Raw genomic sequence first — 20,205 nt, 5'->3', positions numbered from 1 at the left:
TTGGTGTCGCTCCGGATCTAGGAAGAATTAATAACTGACTGCCTCTCATCTCTCACCTGAGCCTTGAAGAAAAGATGAGGAGATACGGAATGAAGGAACCTTGTATCTGATTGCTACCATCACCTGCAGAGGTATGATCTGGAGACCTGAAGATTACAGGGAGATAGGAGAGCTGGGAATCTGAATAGTTGACCCTCTTCACATGCATGTGCAGTTAGATACTGCTCAGGCTCCTCATGTCTAGGGAAAGGGAATTCATTTCTTTAATGGCTGATGTAGGTGTGAGGTTTTGCTTTATGCCAGGAATACACGTGAACATACCTTGTAATGCCTTTTTTTTTTTTAATAGAGGTTGAGGGCTGCTGTTGAAACAATTATTGCTGCTATTTAAAGAAAAACACAGTGAAATCATGTAGGAAGTTAGTACTGAAGGTCTGGATAGACTCTGCATATCATAGAGCCTGTGGGAAATCGTTTCTATGCATAGTTGTTATACATCTTAATTCTGATCACATACAATTCCTGCTGTTTGTGTTAAGATGCAGGGGCTAGTTTGCCAAAATGGAGATGATTAAAAGCTGTGCCTTGATTTACAAGGATCTACTTTCATGGCCATTTCAGAGCTGTTACTGGATGGTTTTATGTATTTAACAGAATATTGGTGCACATGCATAAAGTGGATACTTTAAAGTGCCTGTCCTCTGCTAACATAGAATTGAGTACTGACTTGATTTTGCTACCTAGCTGAGAACCAGTTGTGTACATTTTGTTTGCGAGCCCCTTAAAGTTCACAGTCCATTGGTATCATTGCTGAGTGACTCTGAGTAAATCTTCCTGGAGACTCCTAATGCACTTTCCTAGAACAAGGTACTTACGACTCCATCTGACAGACAAATAGGGCTGAGCTCATGTCACCTCTTCAGCTTCATTCACCAAAGTGGGCCACTACACATTCGCACTTGTCCTGTCCAATTGAAATTCCAGGGAAGGATCATCCATGCCACAGATTCTGTCATACTGCCTGTTCCAGACTGGATCTTACATTGCTACATTTAAGTGGTTAGCTGCCGAGAGTCCTCCATTTCTTTAATCCTCCAAAGCTGAGTGTTCCGTTTTGCTGTTGATTAGTATAGAGTTGGGGTGGTTGGGAAGATGTGGTAGTTAAGAAGAAATGGATATATAATAGCTGGTGTGGTTTAGGAGTCAGACCCCTGTGATGGCCTTTCATTAATGCTGATTGTTCTGTATGTGGCAGGCACTAATTTCATGCAGTAGATCTGACTCAATGTTAGTTTTTCTATATTTATTTTTCAACAAATAAATTTTCATTTCACCTTACGCTGCATGGCGTGTTTCTTCAGAGTCCCAGTATGGTGTGTATACCCAAATGCTGAGAAAGCACAGACGCAGAAGGCTGCTGGAATAGATAATGCCACTGAGTGGAATGATGGGACCTGGCTTTTAGGGGAAAGACTTCTTAGGGTTTAACTTAATATAACCATTAATTTCCCTATAGGTGGCTGGGCCTCTGAACAACACAGTTGACTAACCCCAGAGAAGTCAAAGGAACATCAGAAAAAGAGGATAGCTGTGGGAGGAGGAGGATGGCTGAAGAAGGAACAGGTAAGGTGGTTTAGGGCAAAAGTGGCTAGACAGAACAAGACAAAAGCTTTCAGCTGTCCCCTTCTGTAATCTGAAGTCTCCTTTTGCCTGTAGATCATCCTTTGTGTTGGTTGAAAACTAAAAGCACAGAGGTAGAGGGTGAATAGTCGTATGTGCTTCTTTTTGCTTCCCACTTAAGGAAAATAATTGCCATTTGCAAATACTTAGCTTTTTCATTAGAAATGGAACCACTAAGGTGCCCTCTTTCTAAGAAAAAATCTCTTACAAAAACACAGGACTGGCTTTAAGTTCTTTAAAGCTTTCTTTAACCAGTCTGCTGGTAGAGCAGTGCAGTGGGGCACGTATCCCATGCAGCTGAAGGGAGCTGGCCTTCAGCAGCAGTGATGCACTTAGATGTTCAGCAATACATGTACCTGTGTTCTGTGACACCGGACAGAAAGGCAACAAGTTTTCTAACCATTTTAACTGACTCCCTTCAGTCCCCTTTTCAGTAGGACACAAGGAAGCAAAACTAAAGCCTATTCAAATATTACATTCAGGGATCAATAATAGAGCAAAGGTGTGGTGACACATGAGCTGCTTTAACAAAACAGTAACATCACTTCAGCAATAAGCAGGAGTTGTATTAAGAATCTAATACAGACATTCCAGACAGGATCTGTTAACAGATTCTTGGATAGTATCAATTCTGTTTGATTGCTTCTTACATTATCTTTAAGTAGTTCAGAGTGGAATTTGGCCTATTTTGCTTAGTCTGATAAACTTTAAGCTTGCCTGGTTTGAAGTTGGGCATTTAAGAAACTCAGAGTTGTTCAGGTACAGATGTGGAAGAATCATACTTGTAGAGCACTTGATAATTCAGTGAAAAGTTCATAATACTAAAGCTGGCTTCAGAGGATTTCCAGAGAGAATGTGATTCCCACCTCTCTACATCCTACAAAAAAAGCCTCAGAAACTTAAGAACAAAACAGACAAAAGTATCTAAATACAGCAATGACTAAAATGATTAACTGCTACTTAGTTGATTTTACCTCCAGATTGATCCTGGCTGTTTAATACTGTAAATTAAAGTTGTACTTCAATCAATTTTAGAATTATACCAATAAGTCATTTTGTTCCTAATTATCGCGGTAGCCTGTGGAGCAACCAGTAAGGGAATCCTGAAGATGGGAGCAGCAGCTGCTGTTCCACTAGAACCTTTCCTGTTCACCCAGCTTCACTTTTTCATCTCTATGCCATAGAGATCATAACGCTTCTGGCTTAAAATAGGGATTTGTTGACGGATTTCTGCAAGTTTCTTCAAATCTGGAGGGGAAAAAAAGAGCTATTAGAACAGTGGTCAAAAAGGACTTGCTGACGCAAGGCAGGAAGAGAGCAGCTTTCACAGTGATTGAGTCTGTAGGGCATAGCTACTGGGCAACCAGGAAAGAAGCCTCAGCTTCGCTCCTTCCTAAGATGGCAGCTTCCTCATAGGTAAAGAAGCAGGAATAGTCCACTCCTGCTGCTGCTTGTTCTTTCCTCTAGTAAAGGCTGAGAAGGGATGGGAACACTGCTTCATCTGGAACTGGGTGAGTAAAGCCACAGACGTTAAAAACAAACAAACACCTGTCTCTTTAGTCTTATGCATTGTACTCATTAAAAGCAGGACAAAAACCTTTGCTTACCGATGTCTGTGTAGATAACTGTTTCCTCAGCCCCAGCTTTGGCTATGACTTCACCCCTGCAACACGAAGCACATTTGTTCTGCTGTCACTAACACAGTCTCAAGGCATCAGATCAGCTGCTGCTGTTTGTATAAAAGGGAGTTTCTACCCTTGATGTCCACAGCTGTAGACAGCAGGCTGTCCTAAAAATAGCATCATAATTCTTAACGCTGGGTGATAGAAATAGCTTCCATGCTTTACATGTGGCACGTTTTAAGTGTGACATATATACATACTTAACAAGCACATTTCCAAAGATCAAACGTAAGAGCAACTATGAGAACCACTATGTGAACGTGGAATACACCTCAAGGGGAAGGAAGCAGTTCCACCAGGAAGAACCATCTATAGCAAAGAATAACACTTTCTCCTTTTAGATCCCACCAGCTTTTAATAGAAGTATACGTTTGCACACTTCTGTGCTCTATTACGTGCTGCTATGTTCAACATCAACTTTCTCTGCAGTCGTCTACAAGAGCAGTAGCAGTGGAAAGATTTGGAAGAAAAGTAACTGCCAGAAAACTTCATGGTTACCCGATTACCTACGTGCGAGGGGAAAAGTAATTGCTGCTTAAGCCAAGTCAGAATGTCTCATCTAGTTGAAGACATCCTTCTTGTTCTTTCTTAGGGCAAACTGATGTTCTTTGAGCAAATTAAATACTTTTATGTAAGTTAAGATGGCTCTGTTCTACACACTTAGCCCCATACATAGTACATAAAGCAAAGTGAAAAGGGCAGCAGCTCAGCTAGTGCTTAATACTGCTAAACTGGCTACTGTGCTTCCAACAGGAATATGTAAAACTAGTTTTAGTTTAAAGCTGGTTGGCTGAAAAACAAAAAGAAAAGGATGACTTTGTTTTTAAGAGTAATGGGAAATGTGGGACTGAAGTGAGACTCAAATAAAACATTTAACAACTTTTTATTATTTCTTTCCTGAACTCACCATGGGTTTACTACAGTGCTGTGTCCCCAGGCAACGTAGGATGCTTTTTCATCTCTAGCAGGAGATACAGTAGCTACGTAGACTTGGTTATCGACAGCTCTGTGTTCACAAAAAGACAGGGGAAAGGAGGGAAGAAAATGAGTAGGCTTCCCTCCACCCCTCCTCCACCAATACCACCAATTAACCAAGCACAGGAGACAGAATTGCTGCTGAAGGATGAGCTGTCCAGCTTCCTGAAGGCTTTCCAAAATCATAAAGGACATGAAGGCATGAGGCAGAAGAGGGAAGGACTTTGCTGCCTGCCCCAGTTAGTGGACAGAAAGAATTACATATTAATTTAGTATGCAGTAAAATTGATGGAAACAAACGAGGTGATTAATACTGCCTATTTGGGAGTCTCAGGATCTATTTCTGTCTGCATTTAAAGCAGTTCTGACATCATTCTTGCTGTCTACTGGACATTCTGTGTAGAAATTTATTTGTGAATGGTGCTCACAGAGCCATGGGGAAAAGGTGTTTGTGAGGGCACAACTGCAGTAGGAAGAACAGGAGTGAAGGATTAGCACCTCCTGCTTCTCTCCCTGCTAGCACAGTCATTTTGGTGTACCATGAAAGGCCTGAGGAACTGTGAAGTTCTGACAGCACAGGGCTCCTACAACAGAAAGTTCTGTTCCACAGACCAACTCCCTGCTCAGTTCCTTTGTTCTTACCTTCCCCTCTGTAGCAATTCCCAATGAGCTGGTCCGGTTGTCATGTTAAAAGCCCCTGGATATATCAGCAGCTGGCAACCTTTGTTAGAAGAAAAGTAGAACCCTGCCATCATTAAGGGGAAGAGGGTTTACCCTACAGTGACTGCACATAGAAGCTCAAGGCCAGCTTTCTTTTTTTTTTCCTGACTTTTGTCAGGAAACAAATAGAGCCCATCCATGCATCACGCAGATGATTATGCCAACAAAGTGCTATAATACATTGCAATGTGTGGGGCCATGTACATCTCCACGTAGCAGAAAATGACTGTTACTTTACTCAAGGAGAGTAGATACTCATTTCAATAACAAAATCCTGTCCATATGCTGCATTTTATGTTACTGGACAAGAATAAGAGCTCCTGAACACATAGGGAATTCTCGGTACGTTACACACAGCCCCCTCTAGTTCAGGCCTTAGGGCTAAGCATGACCCAGCCTTACCTTTCTGTCCATAGATTTGAGCCAGCTCAGCAAATCTGATGTCATAGCAGATGCCCAGGCCCACTTTACAGTACGCTGTTCTCAAAACACCAGAAATAACAACTGTGTTACTGCCACAAGCACAGAAAAGAGGGAGAGGTGTTCCTCTCTGATTTAGCTGCAAGCTTTTCAGCGATAAAGCACTCCCTGTGCTGCATGGACCAAAGCTACAGTTGCATACTTTCTTAAGGCAGGCACATTGCCAGGAGAAAGTCAGTGTGAGAGTCCAGACTCTTAGGAGAGCTCAGTTAAGGGGCTATGTTAATTTCTGGAGATAGGATGGGGTAGCTGTATTGTTTGAATCTGATGTAGTTGATTCAAGAATGTTGGGATAGGATTTACAGTTGATTGCCTCTGTTACAATACCATCCTCACATGAAACAATATACCAGTGTAGCTGGTGGCTACATGGATTTCTTTTCTAAGTCATGCTTTATAGACACTGTTTTAAAAACGTAACTTCTATTAGAAGACAGTAACTTCTCTTCAAATCATTAGGCCAGGTATGCTTCATCCCCTCTCTGTCCTTTTTCAATCACATTGCCTTTCTTAAAGTGTTCAGAACTAACCCCCATGCTTGGAATATATTTGCTATAGTTGCCAAATGGCGAATATAAACCTGACAGTCTAAAAATCCATTCGTGGGGAGAAATGAGAGGGAAGAGAGCTCTGCAATGACAGCAGTGTTACTGTGGCACTGCTTGTAAAAAGAAGGCTTGTCTTATACTCACGAGTATCAAACATGGAGAAACTATCTCCTGGACTCAGTGTTTCAGACTCCTTGAACTGTATCTTCCCAGGAACATTAATGTCAAACAAATGAATCTGTAATTACAGTCTTATTAATAACAATAACAATTTCTCCACTTGGTGTTTGAGCCTTTACCTATGTGGCACAGGTATGCTAGTCACTGTAATCTGGATTAATCTTTTGTCAAGATCCCAACTAAATGTTGCTTAAGGTTACGAGAGCTTCTAAAGATGACTTAAAGAAGTTTTCTTCTTTACAGAAATATACATGTCTGAAGTTATTTGGGGAAAACAAAAACAACCACCAAAAAAACGACTGAGCACACAAACCCTGTAACCTAAGTGATGCGCCTATCAGATGTCATTTTTGTCAACACTGCTAATACTGGCCACGTGGATGAGAAACACAACGGTACTCTACCATCTTACCTTCCTGTGCTTTGCCAGTATAGCACCATCAGGACCAAAGACAGTACACGTATTATACAGCTTTCCACCATCCTCTTCTGGAATGGATCCTTTATAAAGTAGAGAACAAAGATTTATCCACCCCACTGTATTCTACGGAGTTTTTACTCAATTGCACCAGTAGACATATTGCCCATTCTTGCCTCAACCGAAGCAGTCACTAGGAATAAACTACCTCCAATGAGATATATGCTGCACTCCTTTGCAACTGCTGAGAGCTTCTGCGTCGATTCTCCGGGGATCTTCTCTGCATATTCCTTAAAGTACTGGGTTCCATACGGAGAATTAAAGCATTCCTAGAATGAGAAAAGAATTGAGTTAAAAATCTCAAAAACCGTGGAATTCTTTTGCTCATCATCACAGCACGTTTTCTTCATTGGTAAAAGGCACGTAGTACTTTTAAAGATTACATACTTTTCTTTTGCTAGGGACAATCACTTGGACACCATTTCCCCACAGCTGAACTGTACCTGTTGTCCTAGAGGACTCTCATACATTAAAGATTTGCTGTCCCCCAGACTGAGCCATGTAGTCTCTAGATGCTAAGATTAACAGTGCTCTGTGTGGTACTTGAGAGGCCCACAGTAGCCACTTTCACTTGGCCTTATGTTTCCCAGCTCCTGGAGGATGCGAGATCCACCTCCCTCTGCAGCCTCTGTCTCTCCCTTAAGGGAGTTACAGCTGAAGGCCGCAGACAGGATATCCAATAGCAGAGGCAACAGAACTGAACCAAAATGAGATGGAAGTTGTTTCGACCGCATCTATATGACACCGGGCCAGCAGTGCTGGCCAACCCACAGCACAATCTACCAGTCCACAGAAGGAAGCAAGTCCTCTGCAGACTGTCACTTCTGCTCCCAAGGCTTTTGAAATCTGAACAGCACTTCAAGGAAATGAAAGCACTGCCAGTTGCCCCCACCTTCATCTTGCTGCTTTTGCAAGGCGGTGCGAGTGGCACTGAAACCACGGACTTAGGAGAACAGGTGAAGAGCTATACGAGCTGCAGCAGTGCATGGGACTGTGCTGGAACAGAACTGCAGACTGCACAAATCATCTCGCCCTGTGCTCTCCAGAGTGAGAAGAATGCAGGGACAGACCTCTGAATGGCTTTCAATCGCATTCTATATCCAAATGGATTCTGTTGTTATTCCTTTATCCATAAATATTAGAAATTGTTGTTCTTCTGCATTTTTCCAGGTTTGGAAATAAAAAATAATTAACATGTGAAGGCTAATGCCACAAAAGAAATGGTCACTGAACTGTGAAAAGGTGCAGGCTGTATGCTCAGTGAGTACTACTTCTTAATATAGTGTGACTTCACAAACAGTAAGGCAGAGAAGAGAATATTTCACCTCTTAGTGTCAGTATGAAGTTTACCTTCCCAAGCAGAAAAACCATGCTTTTGCTTGAGAGGTTTTGCTCTACGAGCTGAAATTACCATTTCTTTGCACACACAACAGAAGTAGCAAGTAACAGATAACGTAGGAGGCCCAGGCAGAACAACCAAAGGTCATTTTTGCAATAGAAGAGCTGTGTTGGCACAAAGAAGAAGGGAAGGTTGCTTAATGTTTTGCCTGTGAGAACAGGAGGGAAAAACATTCTTTGTGTAAAGCATTCAAACCAAAAGGTCACCCAGAAAAGAACTTTGCACTCTCAAGTCAGATGCTGCAGGGCACAGCACGTGTACCCCTAGGTACGCTGGGAAGATCACCTCACTGACACACAGAGAGAAACAAAGTCCAAAAAGTAAATCAGAAGCCATCAGAAATGCTGTCTTGAGTTCCCACACAAGTATGTTTTTCTCTGTTCTGGAGCCTCATACAGCATCCATGCATTGAATCATAGGATGGCCTGGATTGAAAAGGGCCACAATGATCATGTAGTTCCAACTCCCCTGCTATGTGCAGGGTCGCCAACCACCAGACCAGGCTGCCCAGAGCCACATCCAGCCTGGCCTTGAATGCCTCCAGGGATGGGGCATCCACAGCCTCCTTGGGCAACCTGTTCCAGTGCGTCACCACCCTCTGCGTGAAAAACTTCCTCCTAATATCCAACCTAAACCTCCCCTGTCTGAGTTAAATCATCCAAACACATCCAGAGAGAAACAAGAATAGGCAATGCATGGTTAACAGTAGACAGAGGTTTGCCAAGAGTCTGAGGTCGAGGCGTTTTGAATCACAATGCAAAACTATATTAAAACGCTTATTTAATTATGTAAATGATGATCTTTACTCACGGGCAGAGCCACAACTTTTGCTCCTTTGGCCGACGCTTCCCTTATCAGCCCGCAGGCTCGCTGAAGGTTATCCGATTTAACAGCAGATACATGAAGCTGAATGAGTGCCAGGCGGAAGTCTAATGGCAGAAAAGAGGAAATTACCCAGTGGAATTCCCCCCAACTTAAAACTGCACAACCGTACTAATTCATATATAACGGAGTCAATCTGCCTGCTCGTGGACATACATACACACAAACCACTTCCGATGGCTCTGCAGTGGGTGTGTGGCTCTGGAAGTGGCCTCGTAGTGCAGGGAGCGGTACGGCAACCACACACCCAGCAGTCAATCACTTGGCTCAGAGAAGAGCGCAGCGTACGGATGTGAGGGCAGCGCAGCACCCTGCCAGCTCTCAATAAGGCACTGCAGGAGCGGGCACCAAAGGGAGACTGCGGGCTTTGCACTCAAATCCCTTTGCACTCCATCTCCCAGAACGCCGCTAGCAAGGCAGAAGAGTGGGTAATGCCAGGAGAACCCAGCTGTGGGAAGAGTTTGCTTTTATCCTTCAGTCACACCTGGCTGGGGAGATAGGCACCAAGAGCCATCAAACCAGTAAAACGATGCATTTCCTATCATAGAATGGCCTGGGTTGAAAAGGACCACAACGATCACGAAGTTTCAACCCCCCCTGCCACGTGCAGGGTCGCCAACCACCAGAGCAGGCTGCCCAGAGCCACATCCAGCCTGGCCTCGGATGCCTCCACGGTTCCATTTCCAGCTGCAGGAGGCAGCAGCAGAGGAGGCGCTCGCAGCCCGGCCTGCAGGACAGCACCCCCGGCCAGGTGTGGCCAACCAGGAGCGAAGCGCTGCAGGCCCACGGCAGCTTTGCGGGCAGCTCCGCGACGGAGCCGGTGCCAGCCCAGTACAACAGCCATTAGTAGGGCACACCCGCAGCTCCGCCGGCCCGCCCGCAGAGCGCCGCGACGGGACGAAGCGCCCCTCCAGCCGACCTGCCGCACCGCGCAACGCCACTCACTGGCCATGGCTCCGCGCGCCGCCTGCATCTCCGCGCACCGCCCCGAAACGGCCGGGCGCGTGCGCGCGGGCCGCGCGTGGGCTGCTGGGAATTGTAGTCCCGGAGTGTGGCTACCGCTCAGGGCGGAGCGTTCGCGCGCCAATAGACAAGGGACCGAGCGGAAGGGCGGCAAGGGTGCAGGCAGCGAAAGGCCGCCACTGAAGAGGGGCTGTGGTGGCTGCGGGGTGGGCCTCCTTCTCTCCCACCGGTGCCCGTGGCAGCAGAAACAGCACATACGAACTTCTCTCCGCTTTAAGGAAACCTGTTCATCGGTTCAATGAATCCCACGCTGTGCTGCCAGAAGTTCTGTTCAAATTGTACTGGTTTATTTACACCCGTCGTTTATAAACAGTAACACAAACATCTTTACATGAAAAAAATCTCATTGCTGAAGTAGGCACGGAGTCAGAGACTCTTCAGGATGTTTTCAGAAGGGAGTAGGAAGAAGAAAACGTAATACAACAGCTGCTGGGCAGAACTAGAAATACACGAGAGTTGGCCCAGGTGCAATTTCATGCAAATATCTGTAACCGTTCAAGTTCTAATGGTGCTTACTCAGATAGTAAGGAAAAAAAAAAGGAATTAGTTCCAGAATTAAGGTGCCCTAGCTTGATTCCTAGTGAAACAACTTAGAATAACTGGCTGTTATAAAGGTCAGTTCATTTTTTCTCCCGCTGATGTACCCGTTCACAGGTTTTGACTCAAATACTCAGAATTCACACAGCAAAACCAAGCCCTAACATTTTAACTTCACAATGTTTGGTAATTTCCACAAAGATGTCTACAAAGATGCTACGCCTCGGCCATAAGGACATTCCTATACTGGGCTTTCTAGCAAGAGATCCATTCTTGCACCACGTAGAAGGCCAGAAGTGCACTATTACACAGCTGCCTTCTCTCAAACATTCACTAGCTTACAGTTATTCAAGGAGTATAAACAAACGTTGCACCAATGAAGGCGGTATTTACTACAAGCATACAGCACTGGAAATCTCTTCACTTTATTTGTATGCATTAATTTTCTGGCCACGCCTTCAATCTTCAACACTCCTTCAGTCAACATAAACTCAACTGTGTGCTGGACTGAAGGCTTTTAAAAGTCTAACTTATATTTTAGACATTCTGCTTCACAGGAGCCAGATTACCGGTTTTCAGTTGCCATACGCATTTCAGTGCGTGTACTCATCCTCCCATGAGGAGCAATTTCAACCTATCAGACGTAAAATGTAGCATAATTAATGAAATCACAACCCTGTAGTAAAGGTTTATTGCGCATGGTTCGCTTTGGTATTTAAAGATACCCTTGTAATCAGTTCCAATTATTCACCTTTGTAGTGGAGAGGACTGCTAAAATGTTACTTTTCTGAATTATCTGCATTTTTTTCCCCTTCATCTGCAGCCCAAGTTGCACTTACCCATTTCTAACTGAAAGGAAGCACTACTCCTAAGATTTTATCCGCTCTGCTTACAAAGCTAAGTTTTTAATAGTTCAAGTTACTACCCAGTGGGCAAAAATCCAATTTATAGACTGTAGGCTATGGAGATATTTTACTTTCAAATATCAGTCATTTACAGCCATTCTGTCTTCAACTGCTTCTCCACTTTGCTTCGTTCTTTTAACATACTTGTATGAGCCTAGCAGCATGCTCTCCTATAAATACGCACATCACTCGTATTAAAGGTGCATCGCAATGAAACAAACTGACCTTTATAATACGTACTTCTACAAAATAAAAGAAATTAAAAATCCTGTTCAGAAATTGGTAATAATTTACCCTATCTTAAGCCTGCTATCCAGGCACTCCCATCAGTAAACTGGAAAGAGCACAAAGTTAGTATTTGGTTGGGAAACCATCAGCTCATGTCCACATACGGTATCTTTGTTACTTCTTCTTCATAAACTCTTTTCTACAACGTCTTTAGTTATTAACTCTCCAAGGCATCCAGTACTTTCATGATCTGTTGTTTTATGGCTTTGGTTGCATCACCTGCATTTGGAATCAGATACCTTAAAAAAAAAAGCAAAAGCCATCATTAATTCACTACTAAACTTTCAAGCATCAACTGAAATTCTTGCTTTCATTTTTCTTTCTTGCACAGATTAAGGGGAAAGAGAAGGGGAAGCTATTAAAATGAAGACCTACTGAGGAACTAACATTTATTTTTCACAAAACATTTTCTGTATGTGAAATTGCATCTGTTGAGAAGTATTTCACAAACCATTCTAGAAAGGAAAAATTCTTCGTTAGTTAACAGTGGTATAAAACAGGCACTTCAAGATGACTACAGGTATCAATGTCTGATGTATGTATGGCAGTCCTCAGTTTTCTTTTTGTTTTTTATTCCTATGGATATCTCCAGGTAATTTAAGTTATCATCTTCTCTTTCGTATTTGCTCCAGTCAATACGATGGTGAGGAAGTAATTCAACAAGCAGCATAGCTCTCTGCAGTATGTTTAACTTACCTGTGTTGGACATAACACCAAACTCATTTTACCCTAAGCAGCCAATAGGTATAGATAAACTTTCCTAGTGAATCAGGGAAGTCATTTCCCACTTACTCTGAAAACGGAGCGCTTGCTGCACACCATTTGCACCAAGGAGAAGGATGAGGAAATGACCAACTGATGTCAGCAGCTTTGTTAAAGCTGTGTCAAAGAGCAGTAGGCTTTGCTGATGAAAACAAACAAACGAACACCCCTCTGGCATCTTCCCCAGCATTAAATACTTCAGTGCTACTCATGGCAATATCTTATTTTCAAAACTTAGGCTTTCAGGGGTTCAGAGTTTGAGATCAGGCTCTGGAACACCTTATACAAAATACAGGAAAAACTGAATGTCTCAAAAAGCATGTCACAGAAGAAGGACCTCTCCCTTTAAATCCCACCCTTCACAAAGCCATTCTTCAGGCAGCAGATACATGAAATGAAATGGACAACTAGGGCATTATGACAAGAAAACTCTCACACTCGTCTCACCCTCAGCAACTGCCACTGGAGATCCTGGAGTTCCCCCCGCTTGTTCCCTTTCACTTTTTCACTGGCGGATATTCTTTCTAGCTCACATCTGAATATCTGCTCTGAAATAAAAACTATTACTTTTCAACTCAATTTTGGGAATTACAGCGCACATCTGATTTCCAGCTGACAGCATCCTGTATATCACTGCTACTGATACCAGTGCTACTAAGAGGGCTTACCTTTCAACTGCCAGGATTTCTATGCCTGAAGTATTGCTATTTCCGTATTTAAAGGTGATCAGTTCTGGGTGCTTCTTCTTGGATGTGATTTTGACTACAGAGTTGAGTGCCTGTCGAGACTGTATGTAAGCCAGTCCCTTTCGCGACGGAATCTCCCTCAAACAGTACATATGGGTTGCCGTTACGAGGAGATGACTTGAAGGGAAAGAAAGAAGGCAATTACCTTTTTTATTTAACTAAATATCAGCTACTTACAAAGCTAAGTTTTACAAACAAGTTATACAGAGAACTAGGTAAAACAGTTTGCAAATCTAAGAATCTACAGTTTTATACTTCTGTAAATTAGGTATGTCTACAAAACACTTCTGAGTTTCCCAGAGTACTGCATCATAACCATTTGTAAAAACAAGCATAGCAGCCTCATCAGCATACAAGATCAGAGTGAGCAGTTTGCATCAACACCTCATCACAAATGCTGAGTGCTATCAACATCAAAGACCAAAACCACCTGGAACAAGCCTGGCCATACAGTGTGGGGAAAATGTCTCTAACTTCTGTCTTCCATCCTTCAACCATATCCCAGTGCCACCTCTTCATCTACAGAGTTGCAACTCTACACGTGGAGCATCAGACCTAAGCCATGAGTGACTGTCACTATACAAGCACTAATGTGGACCTGCTCACTTGCCCACTCAGTTCAAGACCCACTTTTGGCTTCTTCCCAGAAGCAATGCATGACAATGTACAAGTTGAGTGACAGATCACTCTGCATTTCATATGACATATAATTTTATGTTTCCATTAGATTTATTTTAACAAAAAATAAAAGGCACTAACAGACAATGATGAAAGAGAAAGATCATTGTAATTTTCTGTTATCCATATTCAGTAAGATTTAGGGAAGCTAAAATGCAGTAAGCGTAGAATTTGAGAATGGTTTGGGTTGGAAGAGACCTTAAAGCCCACCCAGTTCCAACCCCCTGCCATGGGTAGGGCTGCCACCCACCAGATAAGGCTGCCCAGGGTCCCATCCAACCTGGCCTTGAACACTTCCAGGGATGGGGCACCCACAGCTTCTCTGGGTAGCTGTACCAGGGCCTCACCGCCCTCTGAGTAAAGAATTTCTGCCTAACATCTAACCTAAATCTCCTTTAAAGCATCATTTTCTGCTTTTGCACATTATCAAGGTCACGGAATGTCAGGGGCAACATGAGCAAACAGTACAAGGCAGAGAGCTAGATAAGGAAAAACTGAAGCAATGGGCACTTGGGTCTACCTGGTCTTGGAAAATAAGCCTACATATACAAAGAACATTTTTCTTCCTTTCTTGTTTTAGAAAGTAAACCTTCATGCTATGTTTTGTACATAATTAACATTCTATAACACTGAAAATGTAAGAATGGAAATATAGTGGTAACATTTTGTTCTAGGTTGTTTCACATCTTCATTTCCTGGTATAGTATCAAGAATAGTTTAACTGCTCGAGCATATTTTTAAAAGTGTATTATTATTACAGACATTTTCATTAAGTTTAGGACTAATTCCAGTACCTGGGAAACATATGTCCATTTTCTTTCACTTCATTACAGGGGAAGTTATACTTCACGTCAGGTTTATTTATCCACGTTTGGATGTTGACTACCTCTTTTCGATCATCATCAGACATTGAAGAGCTGTCAATTTCATCTATTTGAAGAAAAGGAGGTGGTTTATAAGGAAAAAAGATTGTTACATGTCAGAATACTTTTCAACTCACATGAAACAACAGAAGCTACGCTGTTTTAAACCAGGGTCCACCTAGCCCCTAAGTGTCCACAAACAATTCCTCTGAGGGAAAAAAGCAGCATGCATATTTGATACTTCTCTATTAATTCTCTAACAGCAGGCAGCTCTTTTCAGCTCCTATGATTTCTTAAGCTGCTTTGATTTGTTCTTTCAGTAAAGTTTGATAGATCTCTTCTACATGGATTTGTCCAGACTCCCCATGAACTCATGTAAACTTTTCTGCATCTATAAAACCAATATCTTTCAGTAAGGAGTACTGAAAATATGCCACTGTTCCAAGAAGGCCTCCTCTTATTTGTTATAAGATCATGTACTTTATTTGATGGCTCTTTGGTTCCTCTATGAGAAAAAATCTGAAAAGATCTGTAGATCCCTTCCTAGGTCTACAATTATTTTGTGGGCCAGTTTTCTTCCCCTAAACTGAGTATTTTACAGGACAAAAGTTCTAATATATTCAATGATGCCTGTGGTGAAAGCCATTTCACAGCCATCCTCGCATTTGCTGCCTCTCTCTGAACGTTCTCCTGTTCAAGCACATTATTTCTGATAGAGGATCAAGATGCACAATATTCAGTGTGGGAGAACAATAGGTTTATGCAGTGCAATAATGACCTCAGTTTTATTCCGTTTCTTTCCTATTCATTGCTTGCATTTGACCTATCATAAACCTACTGTCCTACCGCTGGCTGGACACAGCCAAATCAGCCTAACATTTTGTATCTGAAACTACAACTGTCCGTTCCTATCTGTCTCACTTCATATTAATTCATACTGAATGTCACGTGCCATTTTATTGCTCTGTGACTCCCACTAGCAAGCTACTTCTGCAATTCTTCAGTCTGTCCTTGTCCTTTCTACCTTCAATAACCTTGGATCATGAGCAGAGATTTTTGTCTTGGGTTCACCTTCTTTTGTAAAGACTAGATTTAAAAATGTACTCAAAACCCAAATCTGTAGCACAGGCCTCTGTGAAATATCTGAAATTTCTACAAGTTGTAAAACACAGCTTTTATGTCTAAATACGATGATTACATTTAAATAGTACTTTTGGTGCTATATTAGAAGAGTTAAAGCAATCTACTTATGTAAAGCAATGAAGTGTGTTAGAAGATGTACACAGAAGATGCCCCCAGAATTAACTTCCAAGGACAACTTATTGAAGTGTCCCTTTTTAAAGTGCCAATTTTCTACGCTTTGTTAAATTATTTATTTCAGAATTATAAACACACGTTCGAAAAGGTTCTCACAGAGGAATTATTGTGAAATTGGAAGGAATGGGACAAAATCCACCCTCATTCCATAGAATTACAGAAAGGCCGAGGTTGGGACAAACATCTGTTTGGAGTTCATGTGGTCCAACCCCCCTGGCTCAAGCAGGGCCACTTAGAGCAGGTTGCAATTTTAGCAGGCTGCAGTTGCAACTACTAAACCGACCCAACCAAACAACCGAACAAAAATGCCTAAATCATACTAAAAGTTCACAAAAAAAGAGATCAGCTTCACTTTTTGCACTCTTCTGTGCTAAAAATAACACATTTCTCCGCATGCGTTGACTTCACTTATTCAGATCACTGCAGCGATTCTTCTTACTCAAGTCTAACAGTGCTTTTAAGAGCAAATGTGAATAGAAATTAGCTAAAAAACATTACAGTAGGTATGTCCTAGGCAATTAATCTTCTAGGACCTGGTTTTCTGAAACCATACAGACTCTGAGAATCCATAATAGTTTGTGATAGAGAATGGCACAAAGTTAAACTTAACTACATGGGATTTGGAGAAGTATCTTGTTATTGTTAAAGCTCGCTTCATTTTGCTCCTTCCCAATTCTTACAGAAGAAAACAAGCGATCATTTCAGCAACTCCAGGTATTATAAATCTCTTTGCTTAATCTTCCTAAATTATTTCAAGTCAACAATCCCTCTTCTAGATATTTGTTTGGGCACAGAATGGCTACTTGTGATGAGTGTTCCAGTTTTGCCTGTAATTTTTCAAGTGGATAAAGAAATAAAATCACCATTAACAACCATGATCAATGATAATACTTGGAAAAATGCCATACTGCAAGACAAAGATGTAAAATATGCCCTTATGATTTATGCACACTTAATGTCTGTTTATCTAAGCAAGAGGAAAATCATCTACTTTACCAGTGTCGTATTCTTCTTCATCTCCGATGCTGAATACTGGTTTCACACCACGGTAGGGTTTTCCTACTCTGTCACTGCTGCTGACATGTCTGCTGGCAATGAAAAGGGAGGAAGGGACATTGGATGGATGGGAAGAAGACAACTTTCAAACTGATGGTATGAATCCTATCAAAACATACTAGCAGTATGTAAACACAACCGTGCAATTGGAAAAGACAGATTTCCATAAAGCTGCCTCCAAGGAAGCTGGGGCTGACCCATCAAGCATTCTGGTTAGTGAAAGCATGAACTTCACAGTTATTTGGCAAGGCTCAGTACTGTAACAAAGTAAAAGAAACGCCTAGAAAGAACTTCTGATCGCCTTCTCAAGTGACAAAATACATTAAGAGACTGGAAAACTGAAGACATGCTATGAAGTTTCAAGCATGAAACTCTTGAGTACTGTCTGAAGTATTTCTGAACATCAAGGATAGGTTTATGAAAGAAAGTGCCAAATTGGGATGGAGGAAAAGATGAAGACTATTAATTAACAAGTCTAGAAGTTCTTTTTCTAGTAAATAGGTCACTCAGCAGAAAGATGAAATATCTTAAACATTTCAAAGGGGGGGTATTATAGACCATTCACTGTAGTGTGAATTGTGAGTTCCTGTCAGGATTGCTTCCTCCAGTATGAGTTCAGTCCTGTAATCTTTAGTCAAGCAATTCCTACTGCTAAGATCAGCATCACTGGGATTTCTGCGCAGATACTGACTTCAAAATCACATGTAAACCTGCTTCTACAGATAATGTTAAATGACACAAGCAAACATAACTGAGTCTTCATGTTGAATATGTCTTCAGTTACCAACTGAGACAGTTTAAAACTCCAGCTCAGAGTACTGTGAAGATAGTCACAGCTGTCACGTTAAAGGTTCTGGAGATCAACAGCACAGAAATACTTGAAACAAATACGAGAAAGCCTCAGGTGTTCAGAAAGCCTCCAAATATGCAACTGCTGAAGAACAAACAGAAGCAATACCAAAACAACAATGCCCAAAAGTTCATGATTTTTGCCTTTATAACGGGCTACGTGTAACAGTTCAAAACAAAAACCATCACCCCAAAACACACCTGTCCATTTCTCCCTTTGTAATTTCTATAATGTTTTCTCCTCCACAATATCTACTCACATTTGTTATCAACTATAAGACTTGGTTCCTGTTCTGAGTATGTTCACATACTTTTGTATGACTAAAACTTATTAATGAAGAGAAAACAAGGAAATGTTTAATAGGAAAAAAAGCATTTTACCAAAAAAAACCCAACAAAAAGTAAACATACAGAAACATGCTGATTAGTGCTTAAGACAATAAGCATCAATGACACTGACAATTCAAGAGGGCAGTGGTTTTTTTTTATGTAGAGTTTTGTAAATATGGACTTGTTTTAGGAGTACATAACCAATTAAGTGGGAAGAAACACGTTTAAATCATGTTGACTTGAATTACACAGGGAGGATTGAAGAGAAGGTCTTATTGGTGTTTAGAGAGCAAAGTTAGTCAAGATGAGAAATGAAAGAGCCACTTCAAAAAAAAATGTGGGAATGTCTTAAACTAGAAAAGAATTTTCTATGGAAGACCATAATTACACTGGTAAAAAATTAATGTAATTCCCTTCTGTGGCAAGCTTGCAAAAGTGGATCTAATTAAAAGGATGGGAAAATGTTTTTCAGAGTTGCAATTTGAAGAGAAGTTTTAGTGTGAGTTTAGTGTGAGTTTCTTATGGCATCTGCCTCATGAGGAACATACATAGGCAATGTGTGTCAAAGCAAGTAAAATAACCCATGTATAATCTCAATACATCAAACCTTCTTCGTTTCAAACACAAATGTGACTGTATTGACCAATGTCACAAAGTGTTTGAAGTTGAAGTTTTGACACATTTTAAAGCATTGGAAAAAATGATCAACAAAATGGGTGTAAAAATTTCCACAATATTTAGGATTTCTAAATGAACAAACTATATAATGTGCTACTGGGACAGCTACACTTTTTAAAGTATTTTTTTTAAAGGACACTGGTTAGCAGTATTGTTGGTTTTGCCTGCAGGCAAATATTATTTTCAAGCACATGCAAACTACTTGGAAAGCAGTGGACCAAAATCCTTGAAATCTCAAAAAGCATTTTAATTCTCCATTAGTCCCTTTGGCACCAATCTTAGTGCTTCTCAGTCCATGAGGGCAAAAAGCTGTAACACAACGTTCCTCAAGTATAAGCAAAGTCCCTCGGTGATTACGTGTGAGTTGTGGAAGCATGTCCAGCTCTGGAAGTCCTCCATTTATCACAAAGCCACACGTTTGGTTTGTGAAATAATGATGAGTTAATACATCTGACACAAACGTGAGGGCGCTCCACATCTGTGTGAGATGCAGTAGTTACGTGAATAAGATGAGGCAAAGTTTCAAGGCACATTTACTTATTACCTCAGCATTTTTCTTTTCCCAGTAACGAGTACCTCTGGTTCTATCAGTGTTTTCTATCACTGTATGCTAAGAAGCACATAAATTCCAGATTTACAGACAGACTTAATCCATAAGGATTAAGTCTACCCCCTCAAGTTCTGATACTTTATGAATAGTTTGAAGCAAGTCCTATCTGCAGCTGCAGTCTCTCTAAGGCCACAGCTCCTTCAGTAACTGCTCCTGGTGTCTCACTAGTACAAGCCATGTATAAAATATAATACCTATAAATAAACAGAAAAAAACCCATTTCTGCAGAAAGCCACCATGAGGAAGAAAACAGGAATAACAGAGCAGAACCCAGAGCTATTTTGTCAGTGTAACCAATGCTTACAAATATTGCAATGCCATGCTAAATACGACAAGGGTGGTTTTAGTCAGACTGCTGAATTCTCAAGCTTACCGCTCCAGGCTTGCTCTGTCTGGCCACGGAATATTGAAAGGTATTCTACAGCAAATTGGGGCAGAGGACAGAACAAAAGAATTACCAAAAAAAAAAAAAAAAGGCTTAAGGGAAAAACATAGAGAAGCAATGGAAGTGCTCTGTACTGGCAGTGTGTCTCTCTCAA

General features: G+C 41.5%; 2 protein-coding genes across 6 annotated transcripts in view; both read right to left on the bottom strand.

Moving 5' to 3' along the window:
• Positions 1-1,288: 1,288 nt before the first annotated feature.
• Positions 1,289-10,001, bottom strand: NIT2 (nitrilase family member 2). Its single transcript, XM_416604.8, has 10 exons — positions 9,970-10,001; positions 8,953-9,071; positions 6,892-7,012; positions 6,678-6,766; positions 6,230-6,323; positions 5,460-5,534; positions 4,980-5,058; positions 4,270-4,368; positions 3,288-3,343; positions 1,289-2,928 (listed from the first exon to the last, which is right to left on the bottom strand). The coding sequence occupies exons 1-10, from the start codon at positions 9,995-9,997 to the stop codon at positions 2,840-2,842; spliced, it is 849 nt and encodes a 282-aa protein (XP_416604.7). The 5' UTR covers positions 9,998-10,001; the 3' UTR covers positions 1,289-2,839.
• Positions 10,002-10,312: 311 nt separating this feature from the next.
• Positions 10,313-20,205, bottom strand: part of TBC1D23 (TBC1 domain family member 23) — a 33,912-nt gene continuing 24,019 nt past the window's right edge. For 2 of the 5 annotated variants that reach the window (XM_040698077.2, NM_001397128.1), the window contains exons 15-19: positions 20,040-20,084; positions 17,140-17,231; positions 14,758-14,893; positions 13,208-13,402; positions 10,313-12,016 (exon numbers count right to left, since the gene is read on the bottom strand). In XM_040698077.2, the coding sequence (XP_040554011.1) occupies positions 11,935-12,016; positions 13,208-13,402; positions 14,758-14,893; positions 17,140-17,231; positions 20,040-20,084 (550 nt within the window). In that variant the 3' untranslated portion in view covers positions 10,313-11,934. The remainder of the gene's footprint in view (positions 12,017-13,207; positions 13,403-14,757; positions 14,894-17,139; positions 17,232-20,039; positions 20,085-20,205) is intronic. The other 3 variants (NM_001397129.1, NM_001397130.1, NM_001030784.2) reach the window with 3 other exon arrangements.

Source organism: Gallus gallus, chromosome 1 (genome assembly GCF_016699485.2).
Source record: "Gallus gallus isolate bGalGal1 chromosome 1, bGalGal1.mat.broiler.GRCg7b, whole genome shotgun sequence".
NCBI classification, from domain to species: domain Eukaryota; kingdom Metazoa; phylum Chordata; class Aves; order Galliformes; family Phasianidae; genus Gallus; species Gallus gallus.
This window is presented reverse-complemented; position numbering and strand designations above follow the sequence as displayed.